We start from the raw sequence: 19,719 nt of genomic DNA on the forward strand, positions 1-19,719 counted from the left end.
CCTCCTGTCAGTCTTCGCGAGAGGCGGGCTAGCTTTCTCTAGCGATTGGAGAAAATGAGTGCCAGTCTGGGAATACCGTGTGTGATTGGATGTAACTGTGAGGGGGCGGAACCCAGGGCTGAATAATAAGAGCTGAGCGTCATTTCCCCTCTGTGAGAAAGCAAAGACGCCCCCAGACCCCTAAGCCCTCTCGGCCCTTAGGGCTCCTCCTGAGCCCCGTAACAGGCCACTCAGCTGAGGCCGACCCTTAAGGCATCCTGGACATGCGCCAGCCTGTAGGCCCTCACAGTGTGACCTCTGAACCCTAGTGTTGATCCGGGGGCCAGCCCCTGGTGTGGGCTGAGGGGGCGGCCATGGAGCTGGGCAGCTGCTTCAAGACCTACGAGGATTTCAAGGAGTGCTTCAGCGCCTACAAAAAGGAGAACAGGTGCTCCTTCATTCTCAGGGACTGCGTCTCCGTCCGCTTCCACAACCTCAACCATGGCACCTGCATCCGCGAGGACATCCTGTAAGGGCGGGGCAGGTCTGGGGCGGGGCAGGAGGGTGGGGAGGAGGCCGGACTGTCCCCTGGAGGGAGGCCTTGGAGGAGGAGGAGGAGGGAGCGCAGCTGGGCCCCGGTCTCAGGGCAATCAACAGGCACCGAGCACTTGTCCTGTGCCTGGTGGAAAGAGCAAAACATTCCCAAGGCATCGCTTTTTGACCACCCACTCCCCCTTCATTCATTCACTCCATTATAGCTTTCCTGAAATAACTGCAATTTGCCCCATTCTTTGAGCACCTGCAGTATCCCTCGTACAAAGTACCGTCTTCACAAATGGATACAAAACGCCTCTGGGATGATTTCCTCCATCAGTGTTCTCTTGACAAAGCAATGAACGCGGTCAGTTGTTGGTTAGTTTGCTCATTCATTCGTTTGTTTTCTACGTGGTTCTCGAGCTTCTGAGATTAACAACCGTTTTTTCAAACACTTCCCATGCCCCAGGCATCCTTCGCTGTTGTGTGCATGCTTTACCAGGCAGGGCTGTATTGAGAATTATAGTTAAATGCTGTTTTTCCCTTTTGGCAGCTGAGAAAACAGGCGGAGAGGGTTGACAACTCCATTGTCTTCAGGGCTTGGGTGAAACAGCCCAGCGTCAGAAAGTTTTAATTTCACCCTAAGAGAAAGAATGATGAAATAACAACGGACTCCAGGTCTTTGTAGCAGAGACCACAGAGGTGTGTGGTGACATGGAGAGCAGGCCCTATCTAATCAACTCCAGCTAATGGCCACCAGGTGGAAATGAAGATCCGGTGTTGCCAGAAATGGGAGCAGGACAAGTCAGAAATCCAAATTTGGGGCAATATCTCCACTTTTTAAAAATTGCAAATCAGTTTAGATTTGAACACACTCTGAGGAGGCCAACTCAAGGAACAGTACAAGCTCCCTGTCTAAATTATTGTTAGGCAGTTAAGGGAGAGGAGAAAAGCTCTTCTTGAGTCTGTTGGACCTTGACAGTTTTCAGCTCAGAATAATCCACATGCCAAAGTGGCAAATTCTGGGGCAGCCTGTCCTGAACCCCATCAGTGGTTAAAAGGGAGAGCTCTGGAGCCAGAAAGACAGGCTTTACACTGGAAGTTGGGGAACACTTCATTTCTGTGACCGTTTCATCCTCTGTAAAATGAGATGGATGCGGTGAAGAGTAAACAGAAATGCGTATAGGAGCAGAAACGTGGTGCTCTGTAAGTACTCCGAAACTGTAATGAGGACATGTTAGAAAATGGTACTGGGACTCAGTACTTTGAGAGGCAAATGTGCTGTGGGAATTATCACTAAATGATCAAAAGTCCCATTCCACTTGGAACTTGATTTTTTTTTAAGAGAAGTTTACCTATTTTTTTTTTTTTTTTTTAAGATTTATTTATTCATGACAGGCACAGATCGAGAGAGAGAGAGAGAGAGAGAGAGAGAGAGGCAGAGACACAGGCAGAGGGAGAAGCAGGCTCCATGCAGGGAGCCCGACATGGAACTCGATCCCAGGTCTCCAGGATTCCACCCCTGGCTGAAGGCGGCGCTAAACCGCTGGGCCACCCGGGCTGCCCAACTTCTTTGATTTTTATACCCAGTTTCCCCTCTCATATTTTTATATACAGTTGTTTCGTTTTTCTTTTGGGGGATTGATATTTTTCAAACACTCCATGAAGTATTCTGTCTCTCCCCGCTGCCATTCAGTTTAATAGCTACTGCATTCCAGACACTCTGATTTTACAGGCATTGTTTTATTTAATCCTCATCACACCCTTTGAACCTTGTTATCTGAGTTTTCATTTTCCATGTATCCATAGGCACAAGGCCCAGTAGGAAAGTAGATGTCATACAAAAATCATGCTAATAAACCAGCCACTAAAAAAATTAGTCACTATTTAATAATGTCCTGCTTATCTCTACCAGTCTCATTAGCATCTTTGGCACTCAGTTTCTGGCTAATCAATGGATGTGGTAAACATTAGGATAATACAATGGAAATAAAATGAATTGCAGGCTGAAATTACACATCTCCCAAGACCTGTAGGACTTGGGTCTCTGAAAGTAATGATGGAGAACCCCTTCCATCTCCCTCAGCCTGACCCCCATGAACAAGGGAAGAAGGGAAGTCAACAAGGCTGATTATGTGAGGAATTTGACAAAGGATTTGCATAGTGAAGAATTAAATTAGGTCCTTGGGAAGCCTGATAGAGCTTAGGAATATTTCCATAAAACCTTTCCATATTGTGAAAGAGAGACATGAATAAAGTATCGGTGTTTGGGGAAAATGCACCAGGGGGAAAAAAAAACATTTGATACTGTAAATCATGCTTTATTTTAAGAATTTGTATACAGCTGTCATTATAACCTACATTTTGTTAAATATAATATTTTTTAAACTATTTATTTAAGTGATCTCTACACCCAACATGGGGCTTGAATCACAACTCTGAAATCAAGAGTTGTTTGGTCTTCCAACTAACCCAGCCAGGTGCCCCTAAATATATTAACTTCATAATTTTAGTCTATTATAAGATTAAGTTTCACTCAAGTCTATTATAAGATTAAGTTTCACTCAAGTCTTTTTTTTCCACTATTTACTCTGATAAATAGTAATAGTAATAGTAAATAGTACTCTGTTGTTTGTGGGGAATGTTTTTTGGCTGCAATTAACTGAAAACTCTGACTCAAAATGGCTTCTTAGAAGCTCAGAGGGGGGCCTCTGAGGGTGATTGTTTCCGTGACCCAGGCTTTTTGTGTCTTTCTACTCTGCCATCCTCAGGTCTCAAGCTTTGCCTGCAGAAAGGCTCCTCACGAAGGCAGAGGTCATATCCAAAGGGAAAAGCCTTCCTTGGTTTCCTGCAGATATCCTCTCATGTTTTTTTCTTCAGAATTGGGCCAGTATCCATACCCATTCCTAATGAGATTACCTTAATTGGCTTAGACTAGCCCTGAAGTACTTAGCTATGTGGGGGAGGAATGGCAACCCAAATTAAATTGGCTTGCTGTTAGTAAGGAACAAGGGGCTAAGGGCTGTTGAGTTAGCAACCCACAGATGCAGTCACAACATTTTAAATGAATTCACTTCTAGTGGTTCTGATTGGTTTTGGATGAGATGCTGACTTCTAATTGGTTTGGGATGAGGTATTGTGATGAACTATAGACCAGTACTCTTGTTATTTCTGTGTTTACAGATAAGGATTTGGAGGCTAAGAGGAAGTGAAATGACTTGTCCAGGCTCACACAGCTAATAAGTGGTAGAGCTAGAACTTAAACTCAGATCTTCTGACTCAGAGTCTTGGTCCTAACTCAAGTTACATTGTCTAAAATGACTTTACCTATAAAAATCCTATTCATTGCTGAAGGTATGATTTACACACAAGGACACAAATCTTATGTAAAATTAATCAAAATCCGTAGTTAATCCATACAAGTTCCCATAGAGGGAATTACTCTTTTGTTCAATTGTGAGTAATATTGCTTGTACCTCTCCTTAACCATTCACTTGATTTTGACTTCACTGGCTACCTATGTGAGTCTCTCTCTGTTCACTAGACTTAGAGAGTAGAGACTAATGAGTCTATGTAGCCCTGTGAACAACTACTGTAGTATTCAGTACATAGCGGGACTTGGTAAATGTTTGAAATTAAACAAAGGACTTGTCCCATGTCGTAGTGAAAGTAACAATGCTAGGACCAGAAGCCAAGTTGTCTGACAGAATGTTCCCCGTGCTCTGCCTAGTAAACTTCTCATGTTATACGAGGAGAATCATTTAATGTTCATTTGGCACATGTGCTTCAAGCATCTAGTGGGTGCCAGCTATGGGAGCCAACACGGGAGCACACTGGTGATGCTGTCCAGTAGGGAATATAAACGCCTAGAAAGTGGATGGGAAGGAAGGCTGGCTGACTCCCTCCAGATCCCGAGTGAGCAGTCTGTGATATAAGCACTAAGGGGGATTCTTAAAGATATGAAGCCTTGGGATCCCTGGGTGGCGCAGCGGTTTGGCGCCTGCCTTTGGCCCAGGGCGCAATCCTGGAGACCTGGGATCGAATCCCATGTCAGGCTCCCGGTGCATGGAGCTTGCTTCTCCCTCTGCCTACGTCTCTGCCTCTCTCTCTCTCTCTCTCTCTCTCTCTCTCTCTCTCTGTGTGACTATCATAAATAAATAAAATTTTTTAAAATATATTAAAACAAAACAGAAAAAAAGATATGAAGCCTTGTGCCTGCCCTCAGGAGTCAATGCTTTAAGCTGGGAGGCAACTAGGTACAGACTATAATAACAGAAGTGCTCAACAAGGTTGTTTTTGTTTTTTTTAAGGATTTTATTTATTCATGAGAGAGAGGCAGAGACACAGGCGGAAGGGGAAGCAGGCTCCATGCAGGGAGCCTAATGTGGAACTCGATCCCAGGACTCCAGGATCATGCCCTGGGCCAAAGGCAGGCGCCAAACCCCTGAGCCACCCAGGGATCCCCGCTCAACAAATTCTTAACAAAAGATTTGTATACTTTATTGTAGGCAGGGTTATATCTCAATAAAAAAGCTGAAGCAAAGCAGGGAAAAAAGCAAGCTTCACTCTAGTACCTATTATGTTTGAAATGCATGATGCCAACAAGGACATTTAGTGATCTATAAGGAAGTTATTGGACCTGACTAGTGTGTTGAGGGTCAAGCTGAAGGGGTAAAAATTATTATTCTGAGAAAGGAGAGAGATTTTGACAAGACAGGCAGCATAAGGGTTAACTACACAGACACTAGCCAAGCAGGCTTAGTTCATATCCCAGATTCTTATCCTTGAGAACATTTTTAAGCCTGTGTCCCCATCTGTAAAATTAGGATAATAGAACCCCTTTCCTAGTATAAAATGGTGCACATTAGGGGCTTAATAAAGCCTGGCATATGATACCTTAATACATGTAGTACTGGCAGGAAAGACTATAAAAGCCTTGTTAACATATTGGGTATAGACGTGGAATACGAGGAATTAGAATGCCAAATTAGAATGCTGTACCCTGGGAGGTACAGTCAGTCATTAATAGGATCAGGAAAGGTTTGAAAGACCCTTATGGTTGGTGTTCACCAGTATCTTTTTTCAGAGTAGCCTAACAAACCTGCATTAAGAACACATGAAGTTGGGATGCCTGGGTGGCTCATGGGACACCTGGGTGGCTCAGCAATTGAGCATCTGCCTTGGGCTCAGGATGGGATCCGGGTCCAGGAATGAAGTCCGCATCAGGCTCCCTGCGGGGAACTTGCTTCTCCCTCTGCCTGTGTCTCTGCCTCTCTCTTTGTGTCTCTCATGAATAAATAAATAAAATCTTAAAAAAAAAAAAAAAAACAGAACACATGAAGTCAATCTCATTTGATGAGCTAGGGCTATGCTAAGATCTTAAGCCAGCAAAAGAGTAGGGCCCAGTCTGTGGGCTTGGGGAAGGCTTCCTAGAAACATTGATGGTTGCACATAGTCCTGAAGAATGAGTAAGCTTTAAGATGAAAACAGGTGGGAAGGGCATTCCAGAGAGAGATAAATACAAGCAAAGGCAGAGAACTGAGAGACAGCATAGTGAGTACAGGATGCTGGCAGTTTGTCTTTCTAGGGCACAAAATGTGAGATGGTGAGGGGGTGGGAAGAGAGGCTAGTGAGATAGGCAGAGGCAACACCTCGGTCACTATGACTGGCCTTGCCATACCAGTTGGCTGCCCCAGCCCCTCCTGGCCCTGAGCTAGGGATGGTGTTGCCATCCCAGCACTATGCACACAACAGGTACAGGCATTTCCAGCCCTGGGCCATGCCACCCTGTTATTGTAGACCTGACGTATCCTGTTTTTCTAAGCTTACCCCACAGGGTGGGTAGACAGGACCAGCAAGATTAGAGTGTTCGGAAAGGGTTAGTGAGAAGTCCAGGCTGTGTCACGTCATGCTAGAGGCTGAGATTTTTTTTCCCTTCTTGTTGCTGGGACACTCCCTGAGGAGGCAGGGGTGCAACCTGTGCCACCCATGGTCTATGAGTCATTTATCAGAACATCTTTGATAAGCATCTGCTGAAAGAATAGCATTGTGTTAGGTGCTTGGAATACACTGAGAAATAACTCAGTCCTGTCACTTGACAATAGCCCCATCCAATTATAAAGGTACTTTATAAACCTCCAAGAGAATGTCATAAGACATAAGAGCTGTAATAACAGTAGCAGACTTTGATTTAGCATAAATAAAAGGGTGAACCAGGCTCTGGGCTATTATGTCTCAGGCTTCTTTAATACATATAACAATCTTTTTTTTTTTTTTTTTTAAGATTTTATTTATCCATGAGAGACACAGAGAGAGGCAAAGAATAGGCAGAGGGAAAAGCAGGCTCCCCGCTGGGAGCCTGATGTGGGACTTGATTCCAGAATCCCGGGATCATGACCCGAGCCAAAGGCAGACACTCAACCACATTGCCACCCAGAAGCTCCTCTTTTTTTTTTTTTTTTTAAGATTTTATTTTATTTTTTTAAATTTTTATTTATTTATGATAGTCACAGAGAGAGAGAGAGGCAGAGACACAGGCAGAGGGAGAAACAGGCTCCATGCACCAGGAGCCCGACGTGAGATTCAATCCCGAGTCTCCAGAATCGTGCCCTGGGCCAAAGGCAGGTGCTAAACCGCTGCGCCACCCAGGGATCCCTAAGATTTTATTTTTATTTTTATTTTTATTTTTATTTATTTTTTTTTTTTTAAGATTTTATTTTTAAATGATCTCTACACCCAGTGTGGTGGAGCTCAAACTTACAAACCCAAGATTAAGAGTTGTACATTCTACCCATTGAGCTAGACAGAGCTAATCCTCATAACAGTCTTAATAAGACAGTCTCATTTTATGACTAGGAAACTGCACAGAGAGGTAAAGTGACTTGCATAAAGTCAAAGATCTTACGAGTGATGGAGCCCTTATTAATATCCAGGTAGTCAGCCTCCAGCATCTCCAGTTTAACCACTAGTTATGCTGCCACCCAGAGAAGTTTTAAGCCTTTTATGTTAAATAAATGCAATGAATTCCAAGAAGGGAGCAGTTACTATGGGTTGAAACATCCACAAAGGCTTACTGGAGAAGGTGAGACCTGATTTGGTCTCGAAACATGGGTTGAATGACGATAGGAAAAGAACAGATATTCAATTTAATTACCCCTCTCCTTTGTTTGTTTATTTAAGATTATTTGAGAGAGACAGCAGAGCATGTGAGAACATGAGTGAGAGGGAGGGGTAGAAGGAGAGGCTGTGGCTTGAACCCAGGACCCTGGGATCATGAGGTGAGCCAAAGGCAGATGCTTAACTGATTGAGCCACGTAGGTGCCCCATCCCTCTCCTTTGAATCATCACTTTCATCCTAGAATGGCAAAGCTGAAGGGATCCGAAGGTCATCTAGCTCCGGGATTCTTAGACTCTCTTGGGATTTGGACATTTTTGTTTAAATGAAAGATGAATAGAGATCTTTCCTCTGAGAGAAGGCCACTTGTATCTTTGCTGTCTGGAGGAGGAGGAGGCAAAAGCAGTAGTTCCCCAAAAGGCAGGAACAAAAAGGACATTTTAAACAGTGAGTAACCAGCTGGCCCTCTGCTGCCGCCTCTTGTCTGTTTTCCCTCGTGTCTTGCCTCATGCTGAATCACTGGGAGCTGCAGACAGGCCACAGAGCATGAATGAAAGGAGTGGGGGCTTCGAACTGATGATGAAAATGAACGCAGTGTCAGTTGGGCAGGGTCTTGACAAAAGAGCTAAACACTTTGGGATTGGAATGTGAATATCAGTTTTCCTTCCCTACGTCCTACACTGCCTCGTGGTCTCTGGGACACATAGCAGCCACTGTAAGTCCCTACGGGGTCTTGTCTTAGAAAGGGGTGGGCAGTACCTTTCTCACTGTCACCTCTACCTTCCTTAGATATGTGCAGGTGAAATTTGTCTGTATTCGGACTCAGTCAAACAGGAAGAGAACATCAGAGGTGGACATGTGCCCAGCATACTTGCTCCTGCGGTACAATGAGAAACTGGATAGATTGTTCATCAGTGAACTCAACACCCAGCACATCCACGTTGACTACAAAACTGCAGGTCCCAGAGGAGACACCGCTGGCAAATCTCAGAAGACCGTATGCCTACAGAAACCCCAGCCTGCGCAGCCCATGATCGAGAAGGACCTTGACCTGGCCAAGAAGTCCCTTGTTGAACCATCATTTTGCTTAGATAAGGTCCAAACACCCTCAAAGCCAGAGCAGGAGGGAATCACTCCTTCTGACCTGGCCAAGATAGCCAAAGTGATGAAAAACTTTCTTAAGGTGGATGAGGGTTCCATGGCTTCACTCAGCGTGGGCAACAGCCAAGACCTGGACCGGTTGAGCTTCCAGAGCAGCAAGATGAGTGATCTGTTTATCCGCTTCCCAGAGAATCTCTTGCTACACCGGGTGGAGAATGCCCAGGGCCACATCCTTTATGCTTTCTTGGTGGAGAACAAGGAACGAGAGGGTCGAGTGGTACACTTTGCCGTGCTTCAGGCTGAGACGGCTACCTCTGTGGCCAAGATGCTGAGTATCTTCACGGAGTTCAACTGTGACTGGCCCAAGGTCAAGGTGGTGTTTGTGGACCCCTCCTTCCCCCATCGAGCCATCCTGCAGGAGATCTTCCCCGCTGCACGCATCCTCCTCTCTATCTACCACACCACCCGGCTCCTGGAGAAGAAGTTGCATCGGAGTTCAGCAAATCCATCCTTTAAAAGGCTAATGAAGGAAGCCCTGCGGGAGGCGGTATTTGTCACTTCTGATGCCAGCCTGCAAAATCTCTGTCAGATGTCCCAAGCCCTCCTAGACGAGGAGCTCTTCAGCTTCCTCCAGGCCCACTGGTTCTCCTGTGAGCTGCTATGGTACATGCACGTGAGGAAAGGCCTACATGCGTGTAACACATACATGGACAGCCTAGATGTCGTCACCAGCAAGGTGTCCAGCCTTTTCCGGGAACAGCAGTCTTTGCTGGACTGTATCCTCCGCTTTGTAGATTATATAGACTTCTTTAATACCAAAGGCTTGAAGAATGTGCCCACAGCTCCTCCCAAGTTAAAGAGAGCCCGGCCAGCCAGCCTGCCACCAAAGCCCAAGAAGGCGTTTGGAGTCTGTGCGGGCAGTCTCAGCAGGCTCCCCATGGAAGAGACCAAGCCCGGCCCCCAGCGGGTGCAGCTGCAGCAGCAGCCACAGGTATGGCCCTCCCGGGGTGGCATGCTGGATGCCTTGCATGAGAGTGGCTCCCAGCTGGCCTATAAGCTGTGCCAGAACGAGTGGGAGGTGGTACAGAACTCCACCCACCTGGTGGACCTGGCTGGCTCCTCTGTGGACATTCAGCTACTGGAGGATTCTCACCATGTTAGCAAAGATGGCTGTAGCTGCAGCTGTTCCTTTCAACAGTCGTACCACCTGCCATGCCGGCACATTCTGGCCCTGCTGCATACCAGCCAGAAGCCCGTGGGTGAAGCCATGGTGTGCCGCCGGTGGCAGAAGAGGTACCAGCACCTCCTCGGGCCCAACGGGGAGCTCCGGGACCCTGTCATGGTCCCAAACACAGGCCAGCCAGGGAAGCAAGGACGGAGTGACATGATTCAGGACCTAAGCAGGGAGCTGGCAAACCTGCTCATGCAGAGTGAAGGGCCAGAGCTAGAGGAGCGCTATTCCACCCTGCGCAAGATTGTGGACATCTGGGCGGACCCCTGCCAGCCTCCTGAGCCCAGTCAGCAGCCAGAGGACTTCAAGGATGTAGGCCGCCTCCCTTTCCTCTGGGGAAAGCCAGAGGAAGGGGAGGGACTCCCTCTTGCTGGAGCCACAATTCATGACTGAAGCACTAGCACTGGCACGCTGGACCACAGATCCCTCTCCTTGGAAGTCGGAGAGCCCAAGGCGGGCAGGACATGCTAGGGGTCAGCATTTCAACCAGTGTCCCTACGTAGGGCTAGGAAGATAGTTACATCAGGGGGTAGAAGAACCCCACTACAGACAGTCCTTCGAGCCTACCCCTCTTCTGCCCTACCTTTGTCATTCTTTGGGACCCTCCTTCATTGTCAAGGCCAAAGTTATCTCCATGCTGAAAGGTCATCCCTCTTTCTGCCCTGTCTCCTGAGATCAGAGATCTCACTCCCATTAGAGATGAACTCCTGCCCTAGTATAGGGTGAGACAGTCTATACCTGGGAAAAGGACCTGTTTTCAGGGACAGAGGGTGATCCTTGGCTGTTGCTGCTCTTTACAAAGAATCTGTTATTTGTACTTATTTTTATTCACATTAAAGTTTTTTTTGTTTTGTTTTTTTAATAAAATCAAACAAGCTGGGGAAATGTGTGCTGTTTGGACAGGGAAGGAATCTAATGGGGGTTGTGGGGCCAAACAGAATCTGATGCCTTAAATTCAAAGACTTAGCAGTCTGCCACCAACTTCATCCTCTTCCCACCAACCAAGCCTTCGACAAGGATTTCATGCTGCTTTGAATTCTAGCAGGAACCCACCAAATAGATGTGGGGCGAGGGGAACCTGAACCCTAGAGTCTACTACCTGCACTTGCTGGGAGACTGTGGGCAGGTTTCTAATTTCTTTGACCCTAGGTTCCTCATCTGTAAAAATAAGTCTTGGCCTGTTCTAATCCCAATTTGCCATCTAGATTTATGTAAACCGAACTTTTTCCTTCCAGTTCTAAGCACCAGCCTGGACTTTTGTTGTTGCTAGTTTATAATCTTAACCACCTAAATCCTGGGAGCTACCCAGCTTTCCAGGATGTTCTGTTCAGGGGAACCGAGGTCAAGGGTGGCAGTCAGCCTTGGTTCCTGCGCTCGTCCGCCAGTCTGCCCTGACCTTAAAAAGATCACCGCGCGCTACCGGATCTCTTCTACAAAACAATGGAGGGGGCGGGGCTGGGCGGCACCAGGTTCAGCTCTCGCAAGATCTGGATTTCCTCAGCTGTAATGGAGAGGGCAGATTTCGAGGCCTGGGCCTCAGTTTCCCCATAAGGCAGGAGACACGGTACTATTACAGAGGCACCCTTTCCTCCCCTCTACCTTCCCCCAGGCTTTGGAATTTGACCAGACAAGAAAAAAAAAATTCATAAAGCACCAATGTTTATTTCCCTTTAAATTTTCGACCCCTGAGGAGTTTCCATAGCAACATGCCCTTCCCGCGTCCGGTCCCCACGCGGGGCTGCGGAGTTCCAGCCTCCCGGCTCCGGCTCTCTAGGATCCCGGTGTCCTCGGGCTCTCATTGGCCACCGCCAGCCGAGCCCCTCGTAACCCTGGGAACAGCGCCCGCCCACAGATCGCCGGGCTACGATTGGTCTAGGCCCCAAAGGCCGAACGCGAACTCTTCAGGCCATTGGCCCGAGTCTCGGCGAAGCTGGCGCCGCGGTTGGTGAGCCTAGAGGTCAGTCAGAGTCAGAGCCAGGGTCAAATAGGGAGAAATGGCGACGGAGCCAGGCCGTGGGTGAGTGATTTCTGAAGGGGTGGAGGTGTGAGGCAACTGATGACCGCGGTCAGCCATGACACAGCTCCCAAAGGGGTGGGAGGTTGACTTCTCTTCTGGCTCCGGCCGGACTCGGGACGAGAACGTCCGACCTCTACATCCTCCCACCCGGGTGAGAGGTCACAGGCTGCGCCCCCTCTCTGGTGTTTAGACCTCAGGTACTGTGCAAAGCAGCCAGGATGCCGAGCCAAAGGCTCAGCTTCCAGCTACTTGCAGAGTAATGGTGGGCAAGTCACTTAACCTCTTTGAACCTCAGTTTCTCATCTGTAAAATGGGGACAGTAACCCGGTTTGGGGCCAAATTGAGTAAACATTGGGACAGAGTACTGCATTTAGAGGGATTTCCAGGGAGGCAGGAGAAGTCAGCCATGCACATTCGATAGCCCCTGTTTGTGGTTCAAGGGCTTGAAGCTCAGAGGGAGTCACTGACTTGCCCAGCATCATAAAAGTTCTCTTATGTATACTAGGACCAAATGGAAGAATGGATGCCAAGCAGTAATCTGTAAATATAATGTGCTAAACAAATATTTTAAATGCTGTTTGAGGAGAAAAAAAACAAAAAGACCATATGCAGCTCTAGCCTTCACACCCATTTAAATCTCTTGGAACTGAATCTTTCCATGGCCAGCTTATCAATTAGGTCTCAGCTCCAATGTCATCTCCCTCCCCAGCAAGAGAGAGCTTCCCTGACCACTTTAACTGAAGTATCCCTCCCTCCCCCAACTTACCTTCTACCTGTTACCCAGTTTTGTGGTCTTGCCTGTTATATCTTTCTTTACATGTTTATTGTGTATCTCGCCCAGGACAGTGAGGATACAGAGTAAGCAATATTGTCTGGATGAATAATTGAGGAACCAAGCCCCTACTGTCTCCTTAAACTTCTGTTCCTCTCCATAGGCCCATCTTTGGAACAAGATCGGGGAACTACATTCCTGCCTCACGCTTCAGCTTAGTTGGAGCTTGAGATCCTGAAAGTCTCCTGGACAGCAGCCTTGCAGAGAAAATATTTTGACTGTGGCATCTAGACATCTCCCATCTCCCCCATGGCCCTGACAATGCTGAATGAGCTCTTGATTGAGGACCCAAACCCACCTATGCTGCTGTATCAGGTTAGCAAGACTGCTCAGTTAGATACCCTCAACTACCAGAGCTGCTTTATGCAAGGTGTCTTTGCCCATTTCCCTGAGATCTTATTTATCCACCGGACCTATAACCCAATGGGCAAGGTGCTATATACCTTCCTGGTAGATGGACCTCGGGTGCAGCTGGAGGGTCATCTCGCCCGGGCAGTCTACTTTGCCATTCCTGCCAAAGAGGATGCTGAGGGCCTGGCCCAGATGTTCCAGGTGTTCAAGAAGTTTAACCCAGCATGGGAGAGAGTCTGTACCATCCTGGTGGATCCTCACTTCCTCCCCTTGCCCACCCTTGCTATGGAGTTTCCCGCGGCCGAGGTCCTGCTCTCAGCCTTCCACATCTGTAAGTTCCTCCAGGGCAAGTTCTATCAGCTGTCACTTGGACAGCCTGTGGAAAGGGTGCTCCTTACTTCCCTGCAGAGCACGATGTGCTCAGCCACAGCTGGCAACCTAAGGAAGTTGTATACACTCCTGAGCAGCTGCATCCCTCCTACCCAGCTGCCCGAGCTCCACTCACACTGGCTGCTCAACGACCGCATCTGGCTGGCCCACCGCTGGAGAAGCCGAGCTGAGAGCAGCCGCTACTTCCAAGGCCTGGAGGTCACCACCCGCGTCCTCAGCCAGTTCTTCGGCACTACCCCATGCGTGGAACAAGGCATGGTCTCTCTGCTCCGATACATGCACCAGAACTCTGGAGACAAGGCAAGTTTTAGCCTGGGCCTGAGTCCCCAGAACAATCATGCCGCCTTAGACGTCAGCCCCGAAAGCCCCAAAGTGGAGCAGCTAGTAGAAGCCCGCATCCAGCACTCCCTCAATGCCATCTGCACGGGGCCAGCTGCCCAGCTCTGTCTGGGTGAACTCGCTGTGGTCCAAAAATCTGTGCACCTCATTGGCTCCGGTTCAGAAAAGGTGAACATCCAGATCCTGGAGGACACCCATAGGGTGCAGCCCCAGCCCCCTGCCAGCTGCAGCTGCTACTTTCACCAGGCCTTCCACCTGCCCTGCCGCCACATCCTAGCCATTCTCAGTGCCCACCACCAGGTGCTCCAGCCCGACATGCTGCCAGCTCAGTGGACAGCAGGCTGTGCTGCCAGTCTAGACAACATCCTGGGCAGCAAGTGGAGTGAGACACTGGATAAGCACTTGGCCGTGGCTCTCCTCACCGAGGAGGTGGGTCAGCTCTTGCAGCACTGCAGCCAGGAGGAGTTTGAACGGAGGTACAGCACCCTGCGGGAACTGGCGGACAGCTGGATCGGCCCTTATGAGCAGGTTCAGCTCTGATTACCCTAAATGCCCAGAGATGTTCATACACACGTACACACTCACACCCACCCACCCACACACAACACACACACACACACTATTATACTCCTGCGGGCCCTCTTCCCAGGAAAGGACAAGGGTCTTCTACTACAGCGTGCTACCTAAAATGTGTCTAGTTCCCTAAGACGGGAGTCAGCAAACCTTTTTTGTAAAGGGCCTGGCAATAAATATTTTAGACTTTGCTGACCACAGTCTCTGTTGTATATATATTCTTGGTTTGGTTTTTGTTTGTCAGCCTTTTCAAAAGATTAAAAACCACTTAGCTCAAGGGCCTTACTGAAACAGGTGGCTTCTGTTCTAGAGTAAGACACTGGGGTAGATAAGGGATCAAGGGCAGGAGTTGGTAATAGCTTCTGCAGTCATTAGATGACTCACCTGACTCACAGAGGAGAGGAGATGGATCCCAGCCTTTGTCCCCCGGTCCCCACCCAGAGGTCATTAAAGTCAAATGTTGCCTGTTCCAGCACTTGACTAGTTTTTGTTGTCTTCTAGAAGACAGCAAATATTGTGGAAAGAATAGACTTTGGAGTCTGACACTACATGCAAATCTTGGGTTTTTTCTCTGCCTGATTTTTGAGGCCTGGTTGTGCCTTTTACTAGCTCTGGGACATCAGGCAGGTCACCCCTCAAAAGGCTCAATCTGTTCATCTGTAAAAATGGAGATCCTCAGAGCATTGGTGAGATTAAAGGAGAGCCTGCATGTAATGGGCCCAATGACCAGTGGGCGCTCAAATAACTGTTCATTTTCCTTCCTTGCCTCTGGTCCGTCCCTTCACTTGCCTTCAGCTGGCTGAGAAATGTAAGGTAAGAGGAAAGTTCACATGGCCTAGGACTTTGTACATCTTGATCAAATCCCAAAACTGTACAAAAGAGGCCTCCACTCCAAGCTGGGCTCCCTCAGGTAATTTTCATTGTAACTACCCTGAGAAGACCTATCTCCTGACTTAGTGGTATCTGGAGAAACTTCTGGGGTCTGGGCCCTGATGACTCAGATGAAAGGCTTGTGTTCATCAGGGTGGCTCAAACAACCACCCTCTCCCCCCATCCTTGTCACAGGTACCCCCAATTCTGTCTGCCCAAAAACCATGCGGAGAAGCCACCCTATGTGTCTGGTGCTATTTCATCCAGCTACAAGCAGGAGCCAGGAGGCTGGCCTCTCCTGGATCTCATTAGGGGCATTTGCCCTGAGGCTGTGTGGGCATGTGTCTGCTCGCACCGCGCCCCTTCCATAACCCCTTCTGGCTCTGGATGGGCCATCATGAAAGCTTGAGCGGCCCGGATCAGGTCCTCTTCCCTCAGGCCTGGGACAGGCACGGTGGGGATGCCAGCGATCATCATGGCCAGGGTAAGGATGCAGATGTCAGGCTGGGAGCAGGCCTCCGTCCCCCCTGCCTTGGAGGGCATCGGTAGAACCCCTGGTGACAGCCCACACAGCAGCAGGGGCCCAGGCCTGCTGGGGCCACCCAGCTGGGGAGCTCTGCTTCTGGAGCAGCCATCCTCCCAGCCCAGGCTCTCTGGCTGCCTTGCATAGGGGAATTTGTGGTTGTATCGGCCATACTCAGTCCACTGTAGTATCTCCCAGCTAGCCCCCCCAGGGCAGCCCCTGGCTTCCGGCACTGCCAGGGCTGGGCCCCAGGCCTGGGCAACAGGTGCCACCTGCTCAGCTTTCTGGCTCAGTGGGCCTAGTCCACCAGAGGCCACCACCACTGGCTCTACAGGACTGTAGAGGCCAAGGGATGAGCCTGGAGAAGCAGCCCCACCTGTAGAGACAAGAATGAGATGGAATGTTATTCTTGGTCTCTTTCAGGAGGCCCTGAGGGGCAGGGCATAGGAGCAGAATATTAAACAGGAGCAATTAAGACCAGCCCAGGAGGGCTGTCTAGTGGTTGGGAACTAGGTGTTTTATTCATATCCACACCCCCAGTCCCCAGCACCAAGTAAGGAATGGAGAAGTGTTTGTTGAATGAACGAGTGAGCAAGCAGGTAGTTCCTGGCAAGGACTTTTGGAATGGCTTTCTTCACAGAATTGACTCTAGGGCCAGCCCAAAAATGTCCAGCAGAACCTCCACCTCCCCAGAGCCAGGAAACAAGTTTTCAGGGAAAGCTGTGGTACCCCTTCCAATTCCAGGAGCCCCTCTCTCACCTTGGCTGGAAGGCAGAAGACCTTGATGAGTTTGTGGAGACACGAAGTAGGACATGGCTGCCCCAAAGCCCCCGTTTGTGAGGGAACAGTCATCTGCCTCCTGTCCTACCCTTCCCACCATTCTAGAATGTCACCTCATAGTCCCTGCCCTTTACACCTGGAACCCACCTCACAGCATTGACCTGTTCATTCTAGAACCTGTATATTACAATGGGATGGGGTTAAAAGAGTGCTGGACCAGGAACTGGACATTCTAGGTTCTTACCTCTACCTTGGGCAAATCACTCAGACAGTTTTGTTCCTCGATATTCTCCTCTGTAAAGTGGAAGTAATGACTACCCACTACCTCACCAGAAGTTGTAGGGATGATATGAAGCTATTTGTATGGAAGCAAATGATCAGAGATACAAATAGAGGCAAGTGCTTTGTGCTCTGCAGCATGAGAGGAGTGCTCTGCACTCATTCATCTGCTGTGTGACTTTGGAATACATTTCCATCCTAGGCTTTGGCTTCCCATCTCCAAAATGATGTCGTTGGTCCAGGGCACTGGGTCTCACCCTGGGATGCACATTAAATTCTCCTGGGAGCATTCAGAAATCCTGATGCCCGGCCTCACCTCACACCAATTAAATCAGAATCCCAGAGTCGGATCCAGTTAGCAGTATTTTTCAAAGTCCCTCAAATGGTTATTATATATGCCAAAATCAAGATCTCTATTCTAGGGGAATCCTAAATCCTGGCTGTGTATTAGAATCTCTGAGGAGCTTTTACAAAAGAACAAGGTCTAGGCCTGATCCTCTGACAAATGGAATGAGAATCTCTGGAAATGGGGTTTGGGGCATCAGCTCTTTAGTTTATCCCAGAGAACCTGAATGAGTAGGGTCCCAGGCTAGGAACCACTGGTCTTGGTGACATCAGAAATGCTCTCTCTTGTTCAGACCTGCTGACCCACAGTGATTCTAAAAGAAGTGCCCCTCATGGGCTTCCAGGGCAAGGAGACCCTCCAGTGATTGGTGTCTGCACCAGGCTGTGTTTATTTCCAGGCCTGGCTAGGCAGCAGTATGGCCAGTTTCAGACCAGCCACAGCTCCGGGGCCAGGACAGGCTCATGTGGCCCAGTTCCAGGGTGGCTGCAGGCCTCTACTCATACTTGCAGAAATCCTTAAGTCCTTTCGGCAGGTGGAGCCCATCAATGGCCAACCGGTGCACCACGCTCCTCTGGATGACTAGGCGGCACAGAGTCTGCAGGGACGGCACTGTGGAGAGAAGGCTGTCAAAGACAAACTGAAATGGAGGGGGAGGGGTCTGAGGCTGACATCCAGAAGATCTAGGTCCTGGTTCTCCCTTTGTCATTAGCTTGGGCTAGTTACTTCTGCTCTGAAGGCCTAGGTTTCGTCATTGGGCTTGCACGTGTGGTTGAGATAAGTACCTCTTTCAAAACATCCACAATGCTGCCAATTTCTATTTTAACCCTCCCTTAGCAGTTTTGGGGGTGGAGGGCTATAGGTAGTGCCTGATTCCCCTGTGCACAGGCCCAGGCTCCAGCACAGGTCTGACACCAAAGGGGTTCTAGTTCACTGAATTCATAAATAAGGGACTTAATGGAGCTATAAAGGGCCAGACCCTATGATTAAGACGTCTCACTCTGGCACCTACAATGCCTTTAAACTGGGATGTCCAGGGCAGCCCGGGTGGCTCAGCGGTTTAGCGCTGCCTTCGGCCCAGGGCGTGATCCTGGAGACCAGGGATTGAGTCCCACATCAGGCTCCCTGCATGGAGCCTGCTTCTCCCTCTGCCTGTGTCTCTGCCTCTCTCTCTCTCTCTCTCTCTCTCGTGAATAAATAAATAAAATCTTTAAAAAAATAAACTGGGATCTCAAATCCAGGAGCATTTGTCTAATAAAAGAGCACAGGATTTAAAGAAAAAAAACAAAAAAACAAAACAAAAAAGAGCAAAGCATTTACACAGCAGCCCAAGTGTAAAATCAGTTTAGAATCCCTGCCCTAGGTTAATACAGAAAATACTAGCAAAGCAAAGATCCTAATGGATCACAGCCAAGATGGCCAAACTGAGGCCCAGAGCCAGGGAGCTACTTGTCCAAGATCGCAAACAGAGGGAGAATCTGAAGTCAGATTCCCCCAACTTCGAAACTAACGCTGGACAGACCAGGCAGGGCCTTGCCAGCTGGCTTGGGAATCCTAGCAAGTTGCGGTCCCCACGCTGGGCCAGGAGGGGTCGCTGCCCAAGGTGGGGGATACCTACAGCCATACTCGAGCTGGACCAGGCGCACGCTCTTGGTGGAGGCAAACACGTCCACCACTGCGTAGAGGGGCTGGGCGGCTGGCAGCCCCCGGGCGCTGGGGCCCATGTCCTCGCCGTTGATGACGATGTGCATGTCGGCCGTGCCGTCCGGGCGCGGACAGAAAAGAACGCCCAGGCGGCTGCGGCGCGCGGTCGGAGGCAGCACGTTCAGCTCATACAGCTGATCCAAGAGATGGCTGTAGAGCCCGGGCCGGCTGCGACCCACCAGACGGTCGCGGGGAATTCGAAACTGCTCGATGCACAGATACGGTTCCACCAGGAGGGCAGGGGGGCGGCTGGGAGCCAACGCCTCTGCCTCCGGGCGGTCCTCCCGGGGCACGCGGTTGTGATGGCGCGTGATGGCGAAGACCCAGGTGTGGCCGAGGCTGACCAGGTCGGGCAGCGAAAACTCGGGCACGGCGGCCAGGGTGGCGGGGTCCAGCGCGGTCAGGCCGAGGCGCAGGTGCCCGCACCAGCCCAGCTCTTTCTCCTCGATCTCGACCAGGAATACCTGGCCCGGGGCCAGCGGCTCGCGACTGAAGCATACGCCGTGAGCGAAGCTCTCCACGCGTGTGGCTCGCGTCCCGGAGGGGTCCACGCGGATGTTGGCACCGTGCACCTGGTGGAAGCGGGTGGGAGGGGGCTCGGGGCGCGCGGGTCTCCAGGGCGCACGCAGGTCCACGGGGTCGGAGACAGCAGCCATCTCCCGGCCACGAGACAGACCGGCGGGCGCCGGGGGCTATTTTGGGCGGCGTGCTCAGAGGGTGACCGCGGGGGCACCAAGTAAGGTATCCCGCCCACCCCCC

The 19,719-nt window shown here is 49.7% G+C and overlaps 4 protein-coding genes across 6 annotated transcripts; 2 read left to right on the top strand and 2 right to left on the bottom strand.

Moving 5' to 3' along the window:
• The first annotated feature begins 113 nt into the window (after positions 1 to 113).
• ZSWIM3 (zinc finger SWIM-type containing 3) lies at positions 114 to 10,844 on the top strand. The gene is made up of 2 exons (XM_038572482.1): positions 114 to 508; positions 8,417 to 10,844. The coding sequence occupies exons 1-2, from the start codon at positions 354 to 356 to the stop codon at positions 10,350 to 10,352; spliced, it is 2,091 nt and encodes a 696-aa protein (XP_038428410.1). The 5' UTR covers positions 114 to 353; the 3' UTR covers positions 10,353 to 10,844.
• Positions 10,845 to 11,832: 988 nt separating this feature from the next.
• On the top strand, positions 11,833 to 14,661 carry ZSWIM1 (zinc finger SWIM-type containing 1). Of its 3 annotated transcripts, none has more exons than XM_038572484.1 (2): positions 11,833 to 11,976; positions 12,912 to 14,661. In XM_038572484.1, the coding sequence occupies exon 2, from the start codon at positions 13,058 to 13,060 to the stop codon at positions 14,426 to 14,428; it is 1,371 nt and encodes a 456-aa protein (XP_038428412.1). In that variant the 5' UTR covers positions 11,833 to 11,976; positions 12,912 to 13,057; the 3' UTR covers positions 14,429 to 14,661. The 3 variants fall into 3 exon arrangements, with proteins under 3 accessions (XP_038428412.1, XP_038428414.1, XP_038428413.1); XM_038572486.1 differs by lacking the exon at positions 11,833 to 11,976 and adding an exon at positions 12,003 to 12,127; XM_038572485.1 differs by lacking the exon at positions 11,833 to 11,976 and adding an exon at positions 12,149 to 12,173.
• Positions 14,662 to 15,572: 911 nt separating this feature from the next.
• Positions 15,573 to 16,757, bottom strand: SPATA25 (spermatogenesis associated 25). The gene is made up of 2 exons (XM_038572492.1): positions 16,614 to 16,757; positions 15,573 to 16,230 (listed from the first exon to the last, which is right to left on the bottom strand). The coding sequence occupies exons 1-2, from the start codon at positions 16,732 to 16,734 to the stop codon at positions 15,599 to 15,601; spliced, it is 753 nt and encodes a 250-aa protein (XP_038428420.1). The 5' UTR covers positions 16,735 to 16,757; the 3' UTR covers positions 15,573 to 15,598.
• Positions 16,354 to 19,707, bottom strand: NEURL2 (neuralized E3 ubiquitin protein ligase 2). Its single transcript, XM_038572491.1, has 2 exons — positions 18,875 to 19,707; positions 16,354 to 17,868 (listed from the first exon to the last, which is right to left on the bottom strand). Exons 1-2 carry the CDS (start codon positions 19,614 to 19,616, stop codon positions 17,753 to 17,755), a joined length of 858 nt encoding a protein of 285 aa, XP_038428419.1. The 5' UTR covers positions 19,617 to 19,707; the 3' UTR covers positions 16,354 to 17,752.
• Between the last annotated feature and the right edge of the window lie 12 nt (positions 19,708 to 19,719).

The sequence above is a fragment of the Canis lupus genome, chromosome 24 (assembly GCF_011100685.1).
Source record: "Canis lupus familiaris isolate Mischka breed German Shepherd chromosome 24, alternate assembly UU_Cfam_GSD_1.0, whole genome shotgun sequence".
NCBI lineage: Eukaryota > Metazoa > Chordata > Mammalia > Carnivora > Canidae > Canis > Canis lupus.

Coding starts and splice junctions, on each gene's coding strand:
- ZSWIM3 (XM_038572482.1), top strand. CDS start 354: ATGGAGCTGGGCAGCTGCTTCAAGACCTACGAGGATTTCAAGGAGTGC. Junction 509..8,416: donor TGCATCCGCGAGGACATCCT/GTAAGGGCGGGG, acceptor TACCTTCCTTAG/ATATGTGCAGGTGAAATTTG.
- ZSWIM1 (XM_038572484.1), top strand. CDS start 13,058: ATGGCCCTGACAATGCTGAATGAGCTCTTGATTGAGGACCCAAACCCA.
- SPATA25 (XM_038572492.1), bottom strand. CDS start 16,734: ATGGTGGGAAGGGTAGGACAGGAGGCAGATGACTGTTCCCTCACAAAC. Junction 16,231..16,613: donor TCTTCTGCCTTCCAGCCAAG/GTGAGAGAGGGG, acceptor TTGTCTCTACAG/GTGGGGCTGCTTCTCCAGGC.
- NEURL2 (XM_038572491.1), bottom strand. CDS start 19,616: ATGGCTGCTGTCTCCGACCCCGTGGACCTGCGTGCGCCCTGGAGACCC. Junction 17,869..18,874: donor GGTCCAGCTCGAGTATGGCT/GTAGGTATCCCC, acceptor TTCTCTCCACAG/TGCCGTCCCTGCAGACTCTG.